At 45.9% G+C, this 22,401-nt stretch overlaps 1 protein-coding gene across 2 annotated transcripts in view; it reads left to right on the top strand.

Moving 5' to 3' along the window:
• The window catches only part of F13A1 (coagulation factor XIII A chain), a 176,464-nt gene that overhangs the window by 141,635 nt on the left and 12,428 nt on the right, over positions 1-22,401 (top strand). For both annotated transcript variants that reach the window (XM_004043234.5, XM_063707306.1), the window contains 2 exons: positions 4,061-4,348; positions 11,328-11,488. In XM_004043234.5, coding sequence (XP_004043282.4) covers positions 4,061-4,348; positions 11,328-11,488 — 449 coding nt within the window. The remainder of the gene's footprint in view (positions 1-4,060; positions 4,349-11,327; positions 11,489-22,401) is intronic.

The raw sequence follows: 22,401 nt of genomic DNA, 5'->3' as shown, positions 1-22,401 counted from the left end.
AGGTTGCCAAGACCACCCAATTGTCACAGGGAAGAAACATTTTGCAGACTTCAGCTTACTTGACCTTCCTATACTTCCTGGTGCTGTTGTTCACTCCCTTTGCTTGCAATTCTGTCTTTTCTTTGTTTCTACAATGTTACTTTCTCCTGGTTCCACCCCCTCCTACCTGACCCTCTTTTCCTATCTCTTTTTGACTATAAGCTTTTCCCCTTTCTTCACCCTTTTCAAATTCCATTTCATTCTAGGCATCCATCCTTGGGCTCCATTCCCACCCACCTGATGTTCTTCCCACATAGCTGGTGTTAATGTTCACATATATACTGATCACCCCATGTCTGTGTCTCCACCGGGACTTTACCTAAATGTCCTACAGAAACCTGACACGGAACTTCCCAAATGACACCTCTCACTCTCTCCCTCACCTCAGGTCTGTTTCTCCCACTCCCCTTACTCTGGTGAAGAGAACCACCATCCACTCAAATTTAGCTACTTAAGAATGAGTCAAGCAACAAATCCTCTAAATGTCCCCTCTGAAATTGTTCTCGAATGCATCCCCTCCCCTCCAGCTCTGTAGCCTAAAAATTAAATATTATCTGGTGTGTACGACTCTTAATGTAGTGCCTGACACATAATAAGTGTCCAATAAAAGTTTCCCCTATTACTAGTAATTCTGTTATTCCTGCCATACTACTACTATTAGTTTGGGCTATGATTAGTTTTCTCCTGGAAAAATACTTGCTCTAGCTTCCCAATTCCACCTCACCTCCTCAGGCCCTCCTTCCCTCAGTCTAGCCCCTGCCTTGCTGCCAAAGTAATATCTGAAATATAAACCTGAGCCTCTTCCAGCACTGCTTAAAAGCCCCACCCCCCTCTCTCCCTGTGGCCTCCAGGGCATCCAGTCCTAACTCACAAAGCCTCTTGCTAAGTGGCTTTTTGGCACCTGGTCACTGCACCTCCTGAGCATGCCCCCACAGGTATTGTATGCAGAGGCCAGGGACCTGCCAGCAGTTCCTCCAACAAGCCAAGCCCGCCACCTGCATCCCTGGTCTTGCCCTCACTCCAAAAACTCCGAGAGGCCTCCCATGCCCCTTCCTTTCCCCATGCACTGCAGGCCAACCTCTGTCCCAGCATCTGTGGTGAGCACCTGTGTGCTGCCATTGCTCTTCACGTGTTCCTTCTGCACCAGTGAGGGAGACTGTTTCTCCTCTGTGCCTAGTGCCTAGCACGGTGTTTGGAACATTATGGGGTTTCCAACAGCATGAGATGATTTGAATGAATGGTTACTGGGGAGGCACTTTCACAGCTAGGCTTAGTTGAACATAAAATGTCCTAAACTGGACTATTATGAAGAGGAAAGTTTTGTCTCTGGCTGAAAGCAAAATGCTTCTCCAAACCTCAATCCTTCAGATCCTCTGTGCCAGGCTGGGTTTCAGGGCCTGGGGATGCAGAGGTGGACAACATGTCTCTGTTCTCATGGAGCTTGCATTCCAGCAAGGAAGATAATGTCACACAGTAACTAGTACTGTGACAGGGAAGAGGAAATAAAACCAGGTATGTGTTAGGGAGAGCCGAGAACACTAGGGTTTGAGGACACATTACACAAGGTAAGAGGGGGAGGACAGGGGAGGTGACAGTGGAGCTAAAGCCAGAAGAATGAGAGGCTTCGTCCAACATAAAAGGGCTCTCTTATTACATCCTAGTTAATGGAAAGATATTTTTGACTTTGCACCCAGAGGCTGCAGAAGAATCTCAGAAAATATAATCTGGCTTTGGATATGTCTCTCACAGCACTAAAATGTTGCCTGTGGCCCTGAATTATGTAAGATGCCAGAGCACGCAGCATAACTGTAGAGAAACAGGAATTACTCTGCCAGGCTCTGGGAAAGCCGTGCAGTTGTTTTCTCCTCTCTGGGCCTGCGCTTCCTGGAACAGCCCCAGCCTGCTTCTGCTTGGCGGTCTCAGTTCACAGAGGACAGTGCTTCCCCAGAAGGAAGATCCAGGTTCCTCCACCCATGGCAGGCTGTGAAGTTGCTCATGGCTGGCTTCAAGGCTTCTTCTCCCATTCACCTCACCTTGGCCAGCTCAGCTCCTCTCTGATGTGTTCCTGATGCTCGAATTTGCCTCCTGCATTTTGCCTCAATGCATATCTGGCCCGCATCCAAAGTGATCATCATTAATGTTCTCTTCTCATGGATCTATTGGCCAGATGATTTCTGCTAAAAGATTTCACTGCACTTCCCTTGTCCTCACTCCTCCTTCCCTTTTTCTTACCTCCCTCCGAGTGCTCTAGCCGATGCTTGTCCTAGACCAACTGTTCCTGGCACATTCTTGCAGTCTTGACAATCAGGGAAATCGTTAATACACACACACACACACACACACACACTACACATTCACATTCGTATGCAATGCCTTCTGGCATTTTTTCTGTCTTTGCAGAGTAGCTTCCATTTATTATATATCTACTACCTCTAATTCACCTAATAAACCTAGGATGTAGACACCCTTATTTTACAAACAAGGAAAGTGATGGTAATAATAGTGTCTGTCTTATAGATTTGTTATGAGGATTAAATGCCACAATGCATCATAAGCACTTACGCCAGTGCTTGGCACATAGCTAGCCCTCAGTGAGGGTTCTGATGATTCATTGACCTCTCAGTCACCATTGCATTTTATTATTAACTAGATAAAGTAGAAGACAATACCTTTAAACTAGCATGATTATAAAAGCTAGGATTCTTATTTTAAAGTGATTTTTTTTCACTAGCCATTCTCAAGCCTAGTTTTTACAAGCCAAGGAATTTGCCTTCATCTTCTCATCTCTATCCTTAGGGATACACAAAGATAAACCGAAAGGTATTTAGGATGGAAAAGAGGATGATGACCATCCCTCACATCTGCACGAGCCCTGTTTCCAAGGCAAAGCCTTTTGTCCAAGGCTCTGTAAGGACCGTTCTCCCAGCTTCCCAGTGTCTGAGGCACCAGCTCCTTCTGAGGCCTGACTTGTATCTGTATTTTCTGCCTCGTCACTTAGACAAAGCTATGTTTTTCTTCTTCTGGAGGTTACCCTCCTCTTTTTCCTCCCTTCATCTCCACCACAACCACTTTGCAAACCCTGCACAAAACATTTTCCTAAAAGCAGCACACACACCTTGAACTGCATTAGAACTTAGGTGCACCACCGCATGTCAACAGATGTCCCTCAAAAAACTGCCCTCAGTGTCAGATGAGTTTGGGAAACCTTGTGTAAAGAAAGGCAAAGAGGTGTCCTTGCTGCTGGGCTTCACTTAGAACCTCTAATCTGCTAATTAAGGTGGAGAACATCTCCAGGAGGCGCTGGACAACTAGGGCACCTCCAAGGGATCTGACCGGAGCACCTTGGGCAGGGTCGCCTTTTTAATGTCTTGCCAGAGCCCAGCATCCTTGGGGACTGGGGGATGCAAGATTTGGTAAAACCTTCTGCCACGGCATGGGTGTTGGGGGCAATGGCAATTGAGTAAGATAGGGAAGAACGGGGCAGGAGCCCTCAAGGGTCAGCTCAGCAAACAGCAAGTGGGACAGGCCCAAGTGGAAGGAGAGATGAGGAAGACAGGTCTTATTGGGGGACAGGTATTCACAAATCAGAGAGAAAAGTTACATTGCAGGAGGTGGAATGGCAAGAGGCAATTATTTCCAATTATTAGAGGTCCTCAAATTCTAGCCACATGGCTGGGACTAAGAAAAGCAAGCAAACCGACACCACAGTTTAAGAAAAGATAGACATTGCCAATTTTACCTCCCACCCCCTGAAATAGTGGCCCCGGAGAAACCCCTTTCTGGATAGATCCCAATACTGTCACCTCCTAACTTGCAGCCTAGGCTGGTCACTGACTGTCTGGCGATCTGACTTTGCAGAATTTATAACATAGGAATAATGATGGCACCCTCCTCCTGGGGAGGTCTGAAGCTTGTATTATAGAAACACCCCAAAAAGTGCAGTACACGGTGCATCCATTCATGTGACTTTTTCTCTGGTGGATTGTATTTTTGCCTGTCATTATCTCTGGATCTCCCCCAGGTCAAGAAGAAGAGAGATTGGCCCTAGAAACTGCCCTGATGTACGGAGCTAAAAAGCCCCTCAACACAGAAGGTGTCATGAAATCAAGGTCCAACGTTGACATGGACTTTGAAGTGGAAAATGCCGTGCTGGGAAAAGACTTCAAGCTCTCCATCACCTTCCGGAACAACAGCCACAACCGTTACACCATCACAGCTTATCTCTCAGCCAACATCACCTTCTACACCGGGGTCCCGAAGGCAGAATTCAAGAAGGAGACGTTCGACGTGACGCTGGAGCCCTTGTCCTGTAAGCTAACAATGGTGTGGTTCTTTGTGAGACTCGCTGTCTGGCCCCTGTCTTGCTAGGTGTTAATGCCCGTTATAGCTTTATATCAAAGTTAAAGTTCCCCCCAAGATCTCAGAAGTGTGAGCCTCACAGGGAGAACCCACTCATTCTACAAAAGCCTCCACTTTCTTCTTTTTTTTTATTTTTATTTGAGATGGAATCTCGCTCTGACACCCAGGCTGGAATGCAATGCGATGAACTTGGTTCACTGCAACCTTTGCCTCCTGGGTTCAAGCAATTCTCCTGCCTCAGCCTCCCGAGTAGCTGGGATTACAGGCACATGCCACCACGCCAGGCAAATTTTTGTATTTTTGGTAGAGACGGGGTTTCACTATGTTGGCCAGGCTAATCTCAAACTCCTGACCTCAGGTGATCCACCCACCTCGGCCTGCCAAAGTGCTGGAATTATAGGCGTCAGCCACCGCACTCGGCCCAAAAGCCTCCACTTTCATCCTCACGTCTCATGCACAGAAGTGAACATTGAAATTTTCAAAGCCTAGAGCCCCATGAGTTGTGAGAATTAAATGTAACTTCTTGCTACTCAAAGTGTGGTCCATGAGCCAGCTGCATCAGCATTCCCCAGGAGTTTGTAAAAAATGTAGAATCTCATGTCCCACCCCACACCCTTTGAATCAAAATCCATGTTTTGACAAGATCCCAAGCAGACTGGAGTGTACAGGAGAGTTTGTGGAGCATGGATCTAAATGATCCATCTCAGAAACAGGCCCTCTGCTGGTGCCTCTCTCCCAAGTTAGGAAAGTCTTTTGGGGGCTGTCCAGAATGAATGGTGTGCTTTGCTTTCCCATTCAAAAAGATACATGCGCTGACATAAGCCGCTTCTTAAAACGCTGTCTCCTGTAATCTCAGCACTTTGGGTGGCCGAGGTTAGCGGATCACCTGAGGTTAGGAGTTCGAGACCAGCCTGACTAACATGGTGAAACCCCATCTCTACTAAAAATACAAAAATTAGCCCAGTGTGGTGGCAGGCACCTGTAGTCTCAGCTACTCAGGAGGCTGAGGCAGGAGAATTGCTCGAACCCGGGAGGCGGAGGTTGCAGTGAGCTGAGATTGTGCCACTGCCCTCCAACCTGGGTGACAGAGCGAGACTCCGTCTCAACAAAAAAAAAAAAAAAAAAAAGAATGGAGGCTGGAAACAAAGCTATGTCATCTAGGAGGGGCCTATGAAGAGGTTTTCTCCCTCTGCCATCTCTTGTGGGGCCTCTTTCTCGTCCTTGCATGCACATCCTTCCAAGCATTTTCATCACTATAAAAACTCAGAATATTTTAAGCAGATCAGGGTCCACATGCTACAGCTTGCCTTGGGAATAACAATCTCAAAAAATCACATTTCCTAGGATGTTCATATTTGGTGGGCACAACAGTTGACCACACGATGGGCAACACGAGTCCATTGGAGGAAACTGGTCTCTAGGCAGAGCATGAGTTGCAGGTTGCAAAGGACCTCGACACTTTGGGGCACCAATTTCTGTTGGCCTGACATGGGGCACTGAAAAGAAAGGTGTACAAATAATAATTTTGACAAAGCAAAGGCAAGCAAAACTAATACGCTCCCCTGGGATGGTCAAGCCACAAGTCTGAATTGCTCTCAAGCTCTCTGGATTTTGTGGCTGTCACAGATCATGGTCCCCTTGCTGAGGTTTTGGAAAATATTCCCAGAAAAAATGAGAAACTATTTTTTAAAATCCTAATTCCAAGGAACTTACTCAAATTTGAAGGAAGCAAATCCCCCCAGCTTCAGTAATGGAGCTAACAATTAAGGAATCACTATAGTGGGGCCAGGCATGGTGGCTCATGCCTGTAATCCCAGCAGTTTGGGAGGCTGAGGCGGGTGGATCAACTGAGGTCAGGAACTTGAGACCAGCCTGGCCAACATGGTGAAAGCTCATCTCTACTAAAAATACAAAACATTAGCCAGGCATTGTGGCGGGTGCCTGTAATCCCAGCTACTTGGGAGGCTAAGACAGGAGAATCACCTGAACTCAGGAGGTGGAGGTTGCAGTGAGCCAAGATCGTGCCACTGCACTCCAGCCTGGGGGACAGAGCAAGACTTCATCTCAAAAAAAAAAAAAAAAAAAAAAAAAAAAAAAAAAATCACTATAGTGTTTTCTTTGGAAACTAAAAGATTTGGCACTTTTCCTGTTCCTAGGGTAGTAAAGGTAATTTTCATGGAAAAGAATAGTCAGTGTAAAGGACTGAAGAGGACAACAGTCATGGGGATTGTTTAAAACAGGCAGCCACATTTGATTTCAGAGAGTTTTGCAAATAGAGAATTCTGGATGTAAGCGATGACTGTGTCACCTACCAGCTGTGTTTCCTGAGCAAGGTACTTAAGCACTCTGAGCTCTCTCTCCTCATCTGCAAAGGGGAAAAATAGCACACACACCAAAGGGTTCTTGATTCATTCCCCTAACCTTTATTTAGTGCTTGCAAGTCCAGGTTCTGTTTTATGCTGGAGACACAGCAATGCCTATTCTGACTGAATTTCTCATCTCATGGGGGAACCAAACAAACAAGTGAATCTATAGTATAGTTATATGGGTAATACAAAAATACAAAGCAGGTTAAGGAAAATGGGGAGTACTTGTGGAGATGGTCAGAAAAAAAACCCTCTCTAATGGGGTGACATTTAACAGAGACCTGAGTGAAGGTCAGAAGTGAGCATTCCAGCCAGAAGAAACTGTATGTGCAAAGGCCCTGGGGCCAGAGCATGTCTGATGTGTTCAATGAGCAGGAAGGAGCCAGAATCAGGGACAAAGGTGGCAAGGGGGCAGTGCTGGGTGCAGACCATATAAAGAATTGTAGGCCTTTATAAGGCCTTTGGTTTTTGAGTGAGCTGAGGAGCCTTTAGAGAGTTTTGAGCAGAAATGTGGCATAATCTAACTTAGGTTTTGAAAAGACCACTGGCTGCTGTGTTGAGAAGAGACTAAAGAGGAAGTAGGGCGGAAGGTTAGAGACTGGTAGGATGCTTCTGCAATCACTCCACTGAAAGGGGTTGATAGCAGTGATGGAAGCAGCGAGAACCAGTCTGATCTGGGCATGTGCTGAACGTGGAGCCCGCCTGATTGGCTGAGAGACTGGATATGTGATGTGAGAGAAGGAGGGTATGGAGGAAACCAAATGAGTGATGAATGTGAAATGTTTGCCACATGGTAGACTCTCAGTAAATGGTAACTTCCAACATGTTTACATTTGGGGAAACTGAAGCTCGAGAGATGAGTCGATGTGTTCAAGCCCCCACACAGCAATGAGAGGCAAAGCAGATAATAGAGTAGACAGATAATAGCAGTGACAGTGAGCCAATTCAGCGTAAACTTGGCCCCAAGTGGGCCAGGTCCCTTCCTTGTGCCCCCATTACCTGGAGTCTAGCACAGATCCTTAGACAAAGAACCAAATGCCAGCCCTTTTCCCACCTCACAAGTGTCCTGTCTCATAATCTCCTTCCCCTTCCCTCTCTAATCCAATTAAAGAATGAGCTTGTATGGGTGAGCAGAATGATATCATTCTCTCAGTCATCAACCTAGGGACAGCTGACCAAACCTATGCCTGAGTCCATAGGAACACATCTCCCATTCACTTGGCCAGCCCCAGGTTGTCCTGAATAACTTGAAGGGAACTGGAGACTCTTTGTTCCTTTGCCCTGCAGGCAGGTGGTATTAACTGTGAGCAATAAATTGTATATTGAAATATAAATTAAATTGCAGTGTATTGCAAAAAGCCACATAACTTTAGGCCTTGATCAAGCATTCTTAGATGCCTCTGCTGCAAAGAAAGCTTTCCAAGTAGAATGGGAGGCATACTTTCCAGATCGATGATTAAAGGGAATGTGTGTGCTGGAATCAGCTTGGGAGATCTGAATAACTTAAACCTCTCCGTACCTTCAAAGGTGCTATCATTTCCACTTGGCTATATTTAGTTTTCTTTGCTTTTTGGAAAAGAGATGAGGCAGCTCCAGTCTGTGTCTCCCTTGGCTTTCCCCAGACACCGTAAATGATATTGGCAGCATCCCAGCCCTACAGCTCATAGAGCGAAAACCTATTCCTCCTTCTCTTGCCACGTTTAATAAACTTTATCTAGAACAATTTCTTGTGCAGTGGCAAAACACAGCACTTACATAACATACTATTTCAGAAGCACTGTTCTCTTGGGCTCTGAAGCACAGCCTGGTTTCTTTAGTGCTATGATTTAGGGAGTGTTCTACCTCAGAGAAGAAAGGGATCCTGATACTGAGATTATAAAGGTAGCAAGAGCCTCTGTAAAGAAATCATATCCCATTAGCCAAAAGAAATCCAGTGGTCAAACATAGTCCTCTAGAAATAGTCAGAGGAAGTCATTTTATTATTGTTATTACTGGAAACAGCTAGAGGCAAAAGGCATCTTCTTCGAGGCCTTCCACATTGCCACTTCATCCATTCTATCTAGAGACACGATAAACTGACCATTTGTGCTCATCTGAGGCTGTAACCAATAGAGGGCCAGAACCTCACTCATCTAAACAATTAATTGCAAGGGGAGCCATGGAAGAAGCAGGGTCCAGGCTTATGTCCAAAGACAGCAATACGAGCGGGTCATTCCAAAAGGCAGGACCTGGGGGCCAAGGTCAAGGCAAGGTCATAGCTTTAAAGAGTCAGCTCTAAATGGAATAGCTCTGCCCCAGGAATCAAGCCAGCAAAGCTAGCTCTTTAGCGCTTGCCCAAAATAGGCCAATACATTCTAATAATCCACCTGCCCTATGTGGGGTTTCTTGGTTTCAGCACCATTGACATTATGGGCTGGATACTTTGTTGTGGGACTATCCTGTGCATTGTAGGATGTTTAGCTGCATTTTTGGCCCCTATCCACCAGATTCCAGTAGTAACCCACCCTCCACCCCAGTTGTGACAATCAAAAAGTTCTCCAGACATTGCCAAATGTCCCCTGGGGATAACATTGCCTCCTATTGACAACTACTAGTCTAGGATGACCAACCTTTCTAGTTTTCCAGGGATTGATGGGGTTCTCAGGATGCAGGCCTTTCAATTTAAAACCCAGGTAGTTCTCAGTCCACCCTAACTCTGCCCTAACTTACCCCTTCTGCTGTTAGAACCTCCTGTCTCTCAGAGTATCTCACACTTCAACAGGCATTGTCTGGGGTCTTATTCAAATGCAGATCCTGACTTCACTGGTGCAGGAAGAAGTCAGAGAATCTGCATCTGTAACAAGCTCCCAGGTGATGATGGTGCTGCTGGTGTGCAGACCACAGGAGGAACAGCAAAGACCTAGACAGGAAAGCCATCCCTTCCACTGGAACCCAGGCTGTCTGCAGGGCTGATTCTACAGGGATGCCCCTGGTTGTTGGAGTGGCCCTTCTCAACCCTGGCTGCACATCAGAGTCAGCTGCAGAGCTGTTAAAAATACAGATGTCTAGGTCCTCCAAGGCTCTGATTTAATTGGCCTGGAATGAGAGCCAGCTTGGTAGGTCTTTAAGGGTCCCCAGGTAATTGTGATATAGAGCCATGACTGAGAACTCTTCAATCAGAAGTCCTGGAAGCAAGGCACAGCACTTACGCATCTGTAAAGAGACTTCCAAATAGAAGTGCTGCCCAAGACAGAGGCCTTCCCAGCCTCTTGTTCTTCAAGGTCCAGAGCAAGCTGCTGCAGATCCATCACAGGTGTGAGAGCTCCTCCACAGATGATGAGCATGGCTCAATGCACCCACACCTTCGAGCCAGTGGGGAGTCAGGGGCCCTGCCCTCTGCTCTGGTGCATGCCCATCCACTGGCACTCCACCCTGCTGCAAAACTGCTGTTCAGTACAGCAGGCTAAAATGAATTACCCTCTGTGCTCAAACTGTTGGCCATGAAGCTGTTTCCTTCAATAACTTCCACAGGAAGGGGAAGTCTTTGGCAAAAGCCAGAAACTGAGAAGGAAAGCAGTAAAGACATTCAGTTCTGTGAAGGTTCATGGAGTCTGTTCTCTGTGGCTGGGGATGGAGGAATGAGTCACCCATTCACCTGCGGAGTCTGCCAGCTGTCGGCACATACAGGCATCTGGCTCCGACCAGGTAGCCGTGGGTGCACACCTGGGCTCAGCCTACAGAAAAACTGCCCATTGCTCTCTAGAATCCTGGACAGTGGGAAATGGGAGTTAGAGAGAAAGTGAGCCAGAGCCACAAGGTAGAACTCACCATCCTCAGCCCAGATGGTAATTGGAGGGGAGCCAGGACCACTCTCCATCTTCCAAATGCCATTCTCATTGGCTTGTCCCCAGGACCTAGAAATCTGACATCAGTGACTGGTTTCCATTGAGAAAACAATTGTTTGGCACAGAGGTCTTCTAAGTCACAAACAGAGGTTTGGAGATAGTTGAATGCCTTTGGTAGAAACTGGTTTCAACAGCTTCCTTCTCTTAAATAGAAAAATCATATCAGATTGGAGAGAAAATGTGGAATGCTACAGAGAAAATGTGTAGGTAGTTGACAATTTAGTCTGAGCATGGCCCATGGCCTAGGTGAGACACTTCTTATTTGACAAGGGGATCCTATGTGGAATGGGGGCCTTGGACTTCAGCACCCCACATGTTCCATTTTGGGATGATCCCGGCCCAAATCAAAGCCACCATTAAAACCCATTGGTCCTTCTTTGCCATGAAAATCACATCTTTTCCATGGCATTTCTTTTACAACAGCAAAAGAACTGTTTGGAAGGTTTGACACATTTTCTCCAGTGAGACTTCAATGAATATTAAATTTCCAGCACATTCTTTACCTAAGAAGCAGGACAGCTTATCCCCAATTGACTCTTTGTTCCACTTGTCCCTTACCTTTGCTGTGTTCCTGGTGGCTTCCAGGCTCATGTGGGAGGGGTAGGGAAACTTGAAGAAAAGTAAAGCAGACCCTGTCTCAAGTCTTGATGCCAGGCCTGTGTGTGTTTTCTCCTACCAGTCAAGAAAGAGGCGGTGCTGATCCAAGCCAGCGAGTACATGGGTCAGTTGCTGGAACAAGCGTCCCTGCACTTCTTTGTCACAGCTCGCATCAATGAGACCAGGGATGTTCTGGCCAAGCAAAAGTCCACCGTGCTAACCATCCCTGAGATCATCATCAAGGTCAGTCTTAGCATCTCATCCTGGAACAGAGACAAAGGCACGCAGACTTAGTGTTCATGTGTGCATATGTGTGCTTGTATGTGTGTGTGTGTGTGTGTGAATGAATGTCCTGCTCAAAAGAAAAAAAAAATACCAGTGCTAGGATCCTCTTGTTCTTTGAAAGAAGTAAACTGCCCTATATATAGACACATACATATAACACTTTCCTCTCCTCTCCAGATTTAAATATATAGATGTGGCTGCAGATATAAATATAACCTGTGGGTATAAACACACTTGTGGAGGAAGATAAAGATGTGTAATGGCCACAGATACTTAGAACTTTCAGTGTCTCCAGAATTAAGTGGGTCAGGCATGCTATAAGAAGTAGATAAACTGCCTGCAACATTTTGGACAGTAATATTGTTTATGGAGGTATAATTGTGGATAGTAGATTGCACAGATCAAAATATACAGCTTGATGATTTTGTATGTGTGTGTGCCTTGCAACCACAAGCCAGATGAAGAAATGGAGGATTTCCAACACCCCTAGAAGGTTCTCTCGTGCCTTTTACAGCCAATAACCCCCTGGACTATCACCAAGATAGTAACTTTTCTGACTTTTATCACCATAGGTTTGTTTTGCCCGTTTGACCAGTAGTTTTCATGATGCCTCTCCAGTGATCACCAGAAATCTCTACCCAAATGGCTCAAGAGACTTGGCAGAGGAAGGCCGAGGGTGGATGAGAGTGGGAGATAAATGTGGGAGCCTGTGTGCTCCTACTTCTCAGGCCCACAGCTGTAGCTTCTGGGGGCATCTGTGGTTGCATCCATGAGACACCTTCCTGCCCTGGAAGCAGGAACCCAGGCCTCTGGCACCGACCCTGAGGAGTGACATCTCATGCAGCCCTTATCCAGGTATTAGAGCCCTTCCCTAGTCTCTGGAGAACAATCTTCTCAAAGTGATTAAGAGCAATTAGCACAGACCCTGCTAAACTACATTGCTCTAAAGTGGTAGATAAATCAAAGCTTTATAAAGTTGATCACATTTTAATGGTCCTAGAGGTGGGCAGGGTGAGGGTAGTCCTTGCTTCTCATGAATCCTTTGCTGTGAGTCATTTGGAAAGCCAATGACTGCTGTGCAGCATTCAGAATGGCAGTGTTCCTTGGGTAACTACTGGGCTCCAGACGCTGTTCTTAAAGCACTTTACATGGTTGCATTTTCAACCACCAACAACCCCACAAGGTAAAGAGTACTGGCATCGCTTTACAGATGAGAAAACTGAAGCACAGAGAGGTTCTATAACTCCTCCAAGGCCATACAGCCAGCAAATGGCGGAGCTGGGCTTCCAACCCCAGCAGGCTGGCTGCAAAAGCAGGGCTGGGAACCAGCTCCTTCAACTGTTCTTGTGGTCTGGTCCTGTGTGATTGACACAGTGAGCCACCCCAAGGCAAGGCCCACCCAAACTCACAGGCATGTAATGCCCATCAGGGAGCAGAACACCAGGCCCTTCTTTTCTACAAAGGCCTACATTGTCATGTCTCTTTGTTTCCTTCGCCTCTGTCATGGCCCACAGGCCCACCATGGCGTTGTCTGCACAGGACGCCTGAAAAGAAAGAATGAAAACGAGGCTGTGCAGGGTTGGCAGGCAAAGGGAGAAACAAATGCAAAATGGAGAGGTGGGGATTAGGGTTGCTGCAGAGGTACCATCATCCATGAGAACGTGAAGTTAATAGCGTAAGGTGCAGGATGCCCTAACCCCGAAGCTGTTCTTCACAGCTGGCTCTTCCTATAGACATGTGGGACCCCCTGCTGCAGGCCTGTCCCAGCTGCTTGGTGGAAGCAGCTTTTGCTACCCTTCTGGGCTATTGAGCAGGTTTCATTTATGAGCTCAACCCTGAACCTTCCCTACCAGCAGCAAGGCCTGTGTGCGTACCTAATTATGAAGTGACGGCCTGTCCCTGTGAAGGTCTCAGGAGAGAGCCTTCCCAAGCTGTGAAGTGCTCAAACCACAGCAGAAAATAGAATTTAATTGCACCACTGATAATAAACCGGATGTATGAAGGAAACTGATAACTTTCATCTTTTAGGCACTATTAATTTGCAGGATTATTTGTTAGTTATCTTCTGGGTTTACTTAAAGAGCAGTTTAATTCCCCAGGGCACAATCAGAATACCTTATCCCACAAGTTAGCAGACCTGGGCATGTAGAGAGTGCTTTAAATGGAGAGTTATTTTGTTTTGTGTTTCCTTCCACAAAGGAACCAGAGATGCTGTTCCTGGAGGAAACTTATTTAGAGGTAGGGACATTTGATAGGGAAGAGAGCACGAGAGAGATGGAGATTCTGGCTTCTGTCCATGCCAAGTTTGTTCAAAAAGGTGGAATGGGGCATCATCCCATAAACTGTCCTTTAACCATTAGCCCAACTAACTCCAAGGATAACCTAAATCCAAATGGAGTAGAAGTGCTCCTGGGTAAAGCACTCACACCCTAAGGACCACCCAGGAGTCACGGAGCTGTGAGAGGCCCTGAGTGCAGAAGCTCCGGCCTGTGGACTGGGGACCTGCCTAGCCTCCTGGAGAGGTGAAATGCAGAGTCACAGCAGGGGAGGGAAGGAGGGAGGGGAAGAGAGGGAGAGGAGAGAAGAACAGAGGGGAGAGGAGAGAACAGAGGAGAAAAGGATGGAGGGAGGGGAGGGGAGGGGAAGATGGACAGGAGAAAAAGAGGAAAGAAAAGAGGAAGGCACAGGAGGGGAGAGGAGAGAACAGAAGAGAAGAGGAAGGGACAAGAGGGAAAAAGGAGCGAGAATGGGGAGGAGAAGAGAAAAACGGGGAGAGGAGAGTAATAAGAAAACTTCAAGTTGAAATATTCCAAAGGAGGCCTAGGGAGAGGGGTCAGATAAATTGTATAAAACAAAACTCAATTAAGAGGTTTTTTTCTCCTTCCTTCCTTCCTTTCCTTTCTTTCTATTTTTATTTTAGGTTTGAGGGTACATATGAAGGTTTGTTATGTAGATAAACACGTGTCACAGGGGTTTGTTGTACATATTGTTACATCACCCAGGTACTAAGCCCGGTACCCAGTAGTTATCTTTTCTGCTCCTCTCCATCCTCCCATCCTCCCCACTCCAGTAGACCCTAGTGTCTGTCGTTTCCTTCTGTGTGTTCATAAGTTCTCCTCATTTAGCTCCCACTTATAAGTGAGAACATGTGGTATTATGTTTTCTGTTCCTGCATTAGTTTCTTAAGAATTATAGCCTCCACGGGTTTTTTTTTCATATGCTTGTTGGCCATATCTATGTTCATGTCCCTTGCCCACTTTTTAATGGGGTTGTTTGTTTTTTTTCCTGTAAACATGTTCAAGTTCCTTACAGATGCTGGATATTGGCAACATCACCAATCATCAGAGAAATGCAAATCAAAGCCACCATGAGATACCATCTCATACCAGTCAGAATAGCTATAATTAAAAAGTCAAAAAATAACAGGTACTCGTGGGGTTGTGGAGAAAAAGGAACACTTATATACGGTTGGTGGGAGTGTAAACTAGTTCAATCATTGTGGAAAACAGTGTGGCCATTCCTGAAAGAGCTAAATACAGAACTACCATTTGACCCAGCAATCCCATTACTGCGTAGATACCCAAAGGAATATAAATCATTCTATCATAAAGATACATGCGCATATATGTTTATTGCAGCACTATTCACAATAGCACACACATGGAATCAACCTAAATGCCCATCAATGGTAGACTGGACACAGTGCAGCCATAGCTGTGAAAAAGGATGAGGTCATGTCCTTCGCAGGAACACAAATGGAGCCAGAGACCATTATCTTAGCAAACTAACACAGGAAGAGAAAACCGAATACCGCACGTTCTCACTTATAAGTGGGAGCTAAAAGATGGGAACATGTGGATATATAGAGGGAAACAACACACACAGGGTCCTATTGGAGGGTGCAGGGTGGGGCGTGGGAGGAGGGAGAGGATCAGGAAAAATAACTAATGGCTACTAGGTTTAATATCTTTGTGACAAAATAATCTGTACAACCCTCATGACATGAGTTTACCTATATAACAAACCTGCACATGTACCCCTGAACTTAAAATAAAAGGTTTTTTAAAAATGAGGACTTGGAAAGGGAGCTAAATGCAGTAAAAGTACGAAACCACAATGGCTCAGAGGTCCAGAATTATATAGGATATGTTTGTCTAAATTCTAAGAAAACGCTCACACCCTTTTTCAAACTCTTTGAGCCTGGATGGACACACAACTGACAGAGCCTCAAGGTTGCTGTGGGCAAATGTGCCAGGCACAGGGTGAAATTATGTGAGAGACAGAGAGGAGACCACAGCCCTTCCTGCTCAGCTCAGTCAAAATAAGGGTTGGGACCAGCCCCTGGTGATTATGATGACAGCAGCTATGATTTATTAAGCACTACATTATTAAATGCCTCTCTTCTATGATCTTATTTAACCCTCTATACCATCCTACAAGGAGGACGTTACTATAACCCCTATTTTACTGATTAGAAAACTGAGAGGACCAGAGAAGGCACTGCCTTGTAGCACAGTGGGCAGAACATGGGCTCTGGAACCAAATTATCTGAGTTTAAAGCTTGTTTTCTGAACATCATAACTGTATAAACCTGGACAGATCATTTCACCTCTGTTGGCTTCTGCATTCTCATCTGTAAGTCAAAAGCAATGGTAACTCTCCTCCTGGGGTCCTTGTGGTTTTTTATGAGTCAATGGATGCCTGAGTCACAGTGCACACCTACATATGTTGGTTGCTGCTATTATTGCCATTATTGCTGTTTATTAGTAACTGGCCCATGATCACGTGCCTGTTGAGGGAAGGAGAGACACTTCTGGCCCAGGTCTTCCTGACCTGGAAGACTGTGCTGGCAGCTGCTGGGCTACAATGGAACTATCACAAAAAGCAGAGGTGGTCATTGACTTCGCAGAGAGTTTTGTATTCAAGGGAGGAGAGATCACACACACTTGAGTGGTGTGGGACATCAAGAATTAAGACTGTAGAAAGATGAATGGTCCCCAATGAACAGATAACGTTCAACCAGTAGAGATGGATGGAGAGACCCCTTCAGATACTAGGAAGAAAATGTTAGCAAGGGCTAGAGGGGAGGTGGACGGCAGTATGTAGAGCAGTGAGAAGCGTGCCTTAGCTGGGGTGGAGGCTGGGAGCAGGGATGAGTAAGGGTAACCTGAAAAAGATAGCTTGAGGCTATGTGGAGGGGAGTCCACAATTTTGGATGAGAGCTTTATCATCGACTCTCTGAACAAAGAGGCTTCAAGGGAGTTTCTAGAGTGGGAATGTAACATGATTGTCAACTCCGCTCTCCCACAAGTCAGAGCCCCTTTTTCTTCCTCCCTTCTCTTCAAAGCCTTTGCCCAAAGCATTGTCTTCTCCAGGAAGTACCCAACTCAGCCTTGGAACTGGAGTTTCCTAAAAGCTAGTTTCCAGCTGTTCTTACCCGATTCCCCTTTAGATCAAATCTAGGCCAATCTGGAACAATACTGGGCTCACATGTCTGAATCCAAGTCACTGTCAACCAAAGCAGGCCAGTGGCTTCCTGTTTGTGCATCCCAGTGGACCCAGTCGTGGATTTCACTGGTCCCTGTGGTGATAAAGATGGGGCCTGGGCTCAATAGTGCTCCCAGTCAACCATTCCCAGCACCCACCATATGTGAGTCAGAGTGTGTGATCCTCACATGGAAACAGGCAGAGAGAGACAGTCATTAAACTTTAATGAGCACACGTCTCTTTCCCCATGCTATCAAAATATTTTGATGAGAAAAGAAAATTTCATTACAATCAGACATAGAATTTTTCTCTGCCTTCCCATGTGTTGCTTGTTCTCTGTCTCTCACACACACACACATACACACATCCTCTCTATCTGAACTTCAGTATCCCCTTTGCAAAGTGAACACATTATGATTATACTGCTCCTTCTATTAAGTACAGTCACATATAAAACACTGCATTGGGGGGATTCACATCTGTAGCAATGTTTGTGAGAATGCATGGCCCACGTCCGGACCTAGTAGCTGTTGGTAAATGTTCTTTCTCCTCCGTAGTCCATCAATGCATGGGGGTTGCTTAGGGCAGCATGTGGGCCACTGGCCTGAAGTGGGCCAGTGGCCTGAGTGTGGCCCTTACCTAGTGGCATGGAATCTCTTGAATCTCTGGTCACCAGGTGTTGAGTGTATGCAGCATTCCCTGTGGAATGGGGCCTTCCTCATGCAGGGAGGCCCACCTTGGAGATCCTGGGGTAAGGCCTGGGGGAGAGAGGAGACACTCACATGTTCCTCCAATGATCTCTACTCAGTACCTGCCATTCTAAAGCAGCTCAGGAGCCAGCACTTGTGTGGTATTATCATGTGGGAAAAGTCCTGCAGCCTTTGCAGGATGTCAGGAAGCACCGATAGAACTAATTTTCTCATGTGAACTAGGAACAATTTTGCTAGGAGAAAACAACCATTTTTTATGTGTGTGATTTTTAAAGTTACAAGCATAAGCAAACAGATGTCTCCAAATTTTTCAAAAAAAAAAGCTTTTAAAATGAGGACAATTGACTGTTTCCGAGAGTTTTTAAAAGTAAGCATTTGCTCTGTATTTATTTTGTCCATTAGCTGAAAGACTTTCTAGTTTTTATTTATCTCTTTATTTAGTCACTCTTGCATTCATCCATTCTTCATATAGTTATTTGGTGCCCACTCTGTAAATAAACTGTAGCAAATGCCTAGAGCTTTCAAAACCATTATCAGAGAGGCCAGGTGCAGTGGCTCACACCTGTAATCCCAGCACTTTGGAAGGCCAAGGTGGGTGGATCACTTGAGGTCAGGAGTTTGGGACAAACCTGACCAACATGGTGAAACCCTGTTTCTACTAAAAATAAAAAATTAGCCAGGCTGTGGTGGTGCGTGCCTGTAACCCCAGCTACTCAGGAAGTTGAGGCAGGAGAATCACTTGAATCCAGGAAGCAGAAGCTGCAGTGAGCCGAGATCCCGCCACTGCACTCCAGCCTGGGTGACAGAGCAAGACTCAAAAAACAAAACAAAACAAAACAAAAACAAAACATTATCAGAGAAAAATTCAACAATGAGAACATTTTCTTTCTTTCTTTCCTTTTTTGTTTTAGATGGAGTCTCACTCTGTCGCCCAGGCTAGAGTGCAGTGGTGTGATCTCGGCTCACTGCAACCTTCGTCTCCTGGGTTCAAGCAATTCTCGTACCTCAGTCTCCCGAGTAGCTGGGATTACAGGCGCCCACCACCATGCCCAGATAATTTTTGCATTTTTAGTAGAGACAGGGTTTCACCACGTTGGCCAGGCTGGTCTCGAACTCCTGACCTCAGGTGATCCACCCACCTTGGCCTCCCAAAGTGCTGGGATTACAGGCGTGAGCCACCGCGCCTGGCCACCAGTGAGAACATTTTTGTTGCATTTTTCTGAAATGGGGAAAGGTTGCGCCACTTTCTTTCAGCACTGGCCCACCTGGAACAGCTCCAGGAGTGCAGTTGCTCTGTTTTAACCTGAGCTAACCAGCACTTACCCAGAGCCTGGGGTGCTCCTCTTGCAAGGACAGTGTACACGGGGCCTGTGAAAGAGGCTTAACCCACAGAAATCGACTTCAACAAGCAGAATATCTGCATGACCAGCACTGATTGGTGGGGAATTGTATAGATAACACAAGACCCATGGGAAGTATCACTGTTGACCCCAGAGAGGAGGCAGGGACCTTCCTCTGGGCGGCTTCCCTCCAGGCCAGCACTTACCCCTGTGCAGATTGTGCCCATCTGCGGGTGGGAAGGAGACAGTGAGGGGACCCAGTCCAGCCCACTCGCCAACCATCAAGCCCTGCAGCCTGGCATGGAGCCACATCCCCCCAAAAAAGGGGGTTCCCTTTTCCACTCTGCACAGTTGCATCCTGGCTCCAGCCCCATGTCCAGATCTCTTCCAACTTGGGACACTAGCTTGTTTTTTCTTAACAACCATCCTAATGTTGTGTTCTAACTGGAGCTTTTCATGAGATGCCCACAATTTTTACCGAGGTTAACAGTAGAATCCTCTTCAGTCTCCTACGGCTCACACCCCGGAAACCCACCGGGATGGATCAAAGAAGGGTGGGTGGCTGTGGTGGCTGCTGATCTCACTCCTCCCACGTCCCATTCATACAACTTTATCCCAGAGGACACATTAAAATTGGGGAAACCACCGGGCGCGGTGGCTCAAGCCTGTAATCCCAGCACTTTGGGAGGCCGAGGTGGGTGGATCACGAGGTCAGGAGATCGAGACCATCCTGGCCAACACAGTGAAACCCCGTCTCTACTAAAAGTACAAAAAATTAGCCAGGCATAGTGGGGGGCACCTGTAGTCCCTGCTACTCGGGAGGCTGAGGCAGGAGAATGGCGTGAACCTGGGAGGCAGAGCTTGCAGTGAGCTGAGATCACACCACTGCACTCCAGCCTGGGCGACAGAGTGAGACTCCATCTCAAAAAAAAAAAAAGAAAGAAAAAAAGGGGAAACCACTTGAGATATAATGAGTGCCCCAAACAAAGTACATGACAGTGACTGGCTACACTGTGAGACTTAACTATAGTTTCATTTAGTTCTGTAAATATCACAAACTTTTCATTAAGGTGGAAAACAGGAACAAAGACTATGTGTTCTAATTATTGCTGAACCCTGACCATTTTCCCCTCCATGTCCACAACAGAGCACGTTCTCTCTCCAGCCTCCTGTGCTCTCTGTGGCTCCATCGCACTCTCGTCACCAAGATTCACCCCTGCCCACACCCACACCCTTCGTGGGGAGGCTGGGGATGGGAACCAGGAGGTGGGCTTCTTCACCTCTCCCCTTTGTGGCTCTCTTCTCTAACCCCTGAGAAACCGAATCCACGTCATTCTCCATAGAAGACCCTATAGGTGAGGAGGTTCTCAGGGTCACCCTGGCAACATGTTCTCCCTTTAAACCTCATATTTCATTAATGCTAGTATGTGTCAGATGCTCTGTTGTATGATATTACATTGAGTCACCCCACTAACTGCATAAGAAGCTGAGGCCCAGAGAAGTCAAGCGACTTGTCTAAAAACTCAAAGTGGCAGCCCCGGTCTTCAGCCCCTGCATCCAGCTTGCTCTCCCTTCAGCTTGGCCTGGAATAGCACCACTGTGTGCATCCCAGTCACCTCAGTTATGTCCGTGACACTGTTTCAGGTTATTTGTGGAGTAAATCAGAGGTATCTACCTATGAGTCGTGAGGGACTCTGAGCAAGGAAAGCCTGCTTACCCCAGGGGACCCTAGGAGGGGACACCTTCAGCCGTGCTCCCATAGCTGACTCTCCATCCCCTCGTGGCTGCTTTCACAGAGGATTGTGGCCGTGGGACCAAACCGTGGGTGCCCTTAGCCAGGATAGATGATCCTAGACTATGTCTATGAGTGAGCCCTCCTCATCGAAGGTGTTCATTTCCATCTGTCTTCAGGACAGCTACAGAACAGTGCACATTTTAGAATGAAAATGAGGAGTCACTGGTAACTGCGGTACCTAAAACATAATTTGCTCTGTGCATTTCATGTTTGCTATTTTTTTGAATCTTAAAAAGAGACACACATGAGAATAACCAATCTCACATTCCAGTCCTGTAATCCCAGTATGTTTGGGCTACTGATTCTCTTTTTAAAAGTGGCATCTCTGTCATTTTTAAAATAGAAAATCCTAGATAGTGACTCCTATTATCATCAAGTAATATATATCAAGGCCCCAAGGCTACCTTGTCACATTTTACTCTGGCATAGAAATCTAATTCCTTCTCTATAAAGTCAAAAAGAGAGAGGTGAGTTATAGATGTTTTCTAATTTAGTTCAGGGTCAACTTATAATCCTCGTCCTCAACTGATGGTTTAGCGATAACTTAAAAGGTGATGCTGCAAATGATTCTTTGCTGGATTTCAGAAAATAAAGAAGCTATTCCAGCAAAAAAAAAAAGTTTCTATTTTTACCTCTATTCTGTCAGGGATCACAGTATATGTAGTTTTGAAGATGAATGTTTTAGAGTCAGAAAGACCTGGATTTATATCCAACTTCTGCCAGATTCCTAACTCTGTAGGCTTTTTATTTATCTTCTAAATTTCAATTTCACATAAACAGAATGGGATTAATAATCATGTCTACCCCCAAGACCATAGGGCTGTAGAGAAGATTAAATAAGGTAGTGTAAGTAAAATGATGAACAGAATGCCTGCATTACTAAGTAAACACTAACTAAATAAATGTAAGTTACTTGTTATTATTGTTGTCATTAATCAGAGTCAGGATCATGTGTTGCTGAGCAACGGCTATGGCCCCAGACTGTCTACATTTGAATCTCTCCTACCCTACTTACTAATGGTGTGAACTTGAGCAAGTTACTTAACTCCTCTGTGCCTCAGTTTCCTCATCTATAAAATGAAGACTCCTAATATTTACCTCTTAGTGTTGGGAGGATTAAGTGAGTTGATAGAACTTTCTAGGGTAATGGGAACATTTTAAATCTGCTCCATCCAATGCAGTAGCCACCAGCCATATGAGGCTTTTGAGTCCTTGAAAGGTGGCTAGTGCAACTGAGGAACTGAATTTTTTACATTTCACTTAATTTTAATTAATTTAATTATAAATAGCCCCAGGTGGCTAGTGGCTACTATATAGGAAAAATATAGACTGAGAACATTTCCTAACCACCCTAGAACCATTAGCATTGGTCAGTAAGTGCTCATCTAAGTGTCAGCTAAAAGCAGGGGCAGTGCCTGTGGTGATGAGCAGAGTTTACAAACAAGAAATTGCCCATTATCAAAAGTGATCACAGGCCAAGGGGGAGGGAAAAATACAGTTTCCAGAAATATGTGCAATACGTGATTGAAAGTACTTGAA

The sequence above is a fragment of the Gorilla gorilla genome, chromosome 5 (genome assembly GCF_029281585.2).
Source record: "Gorilla gorilla gorilla isolate KB3781 chromosome 5, NHGRI_mGorGor1-v2.1_pri, whole genome shotgun sequence".
Lineage (NCBI taxonomy): Eukaryota > Metazoa > Chordata > Mammalia > Primates > Hominidae > Gorilla > Gorilla gorilla.
This window is presented reverse-complemented; position numbering and strand designations above follow the sequence as displayed.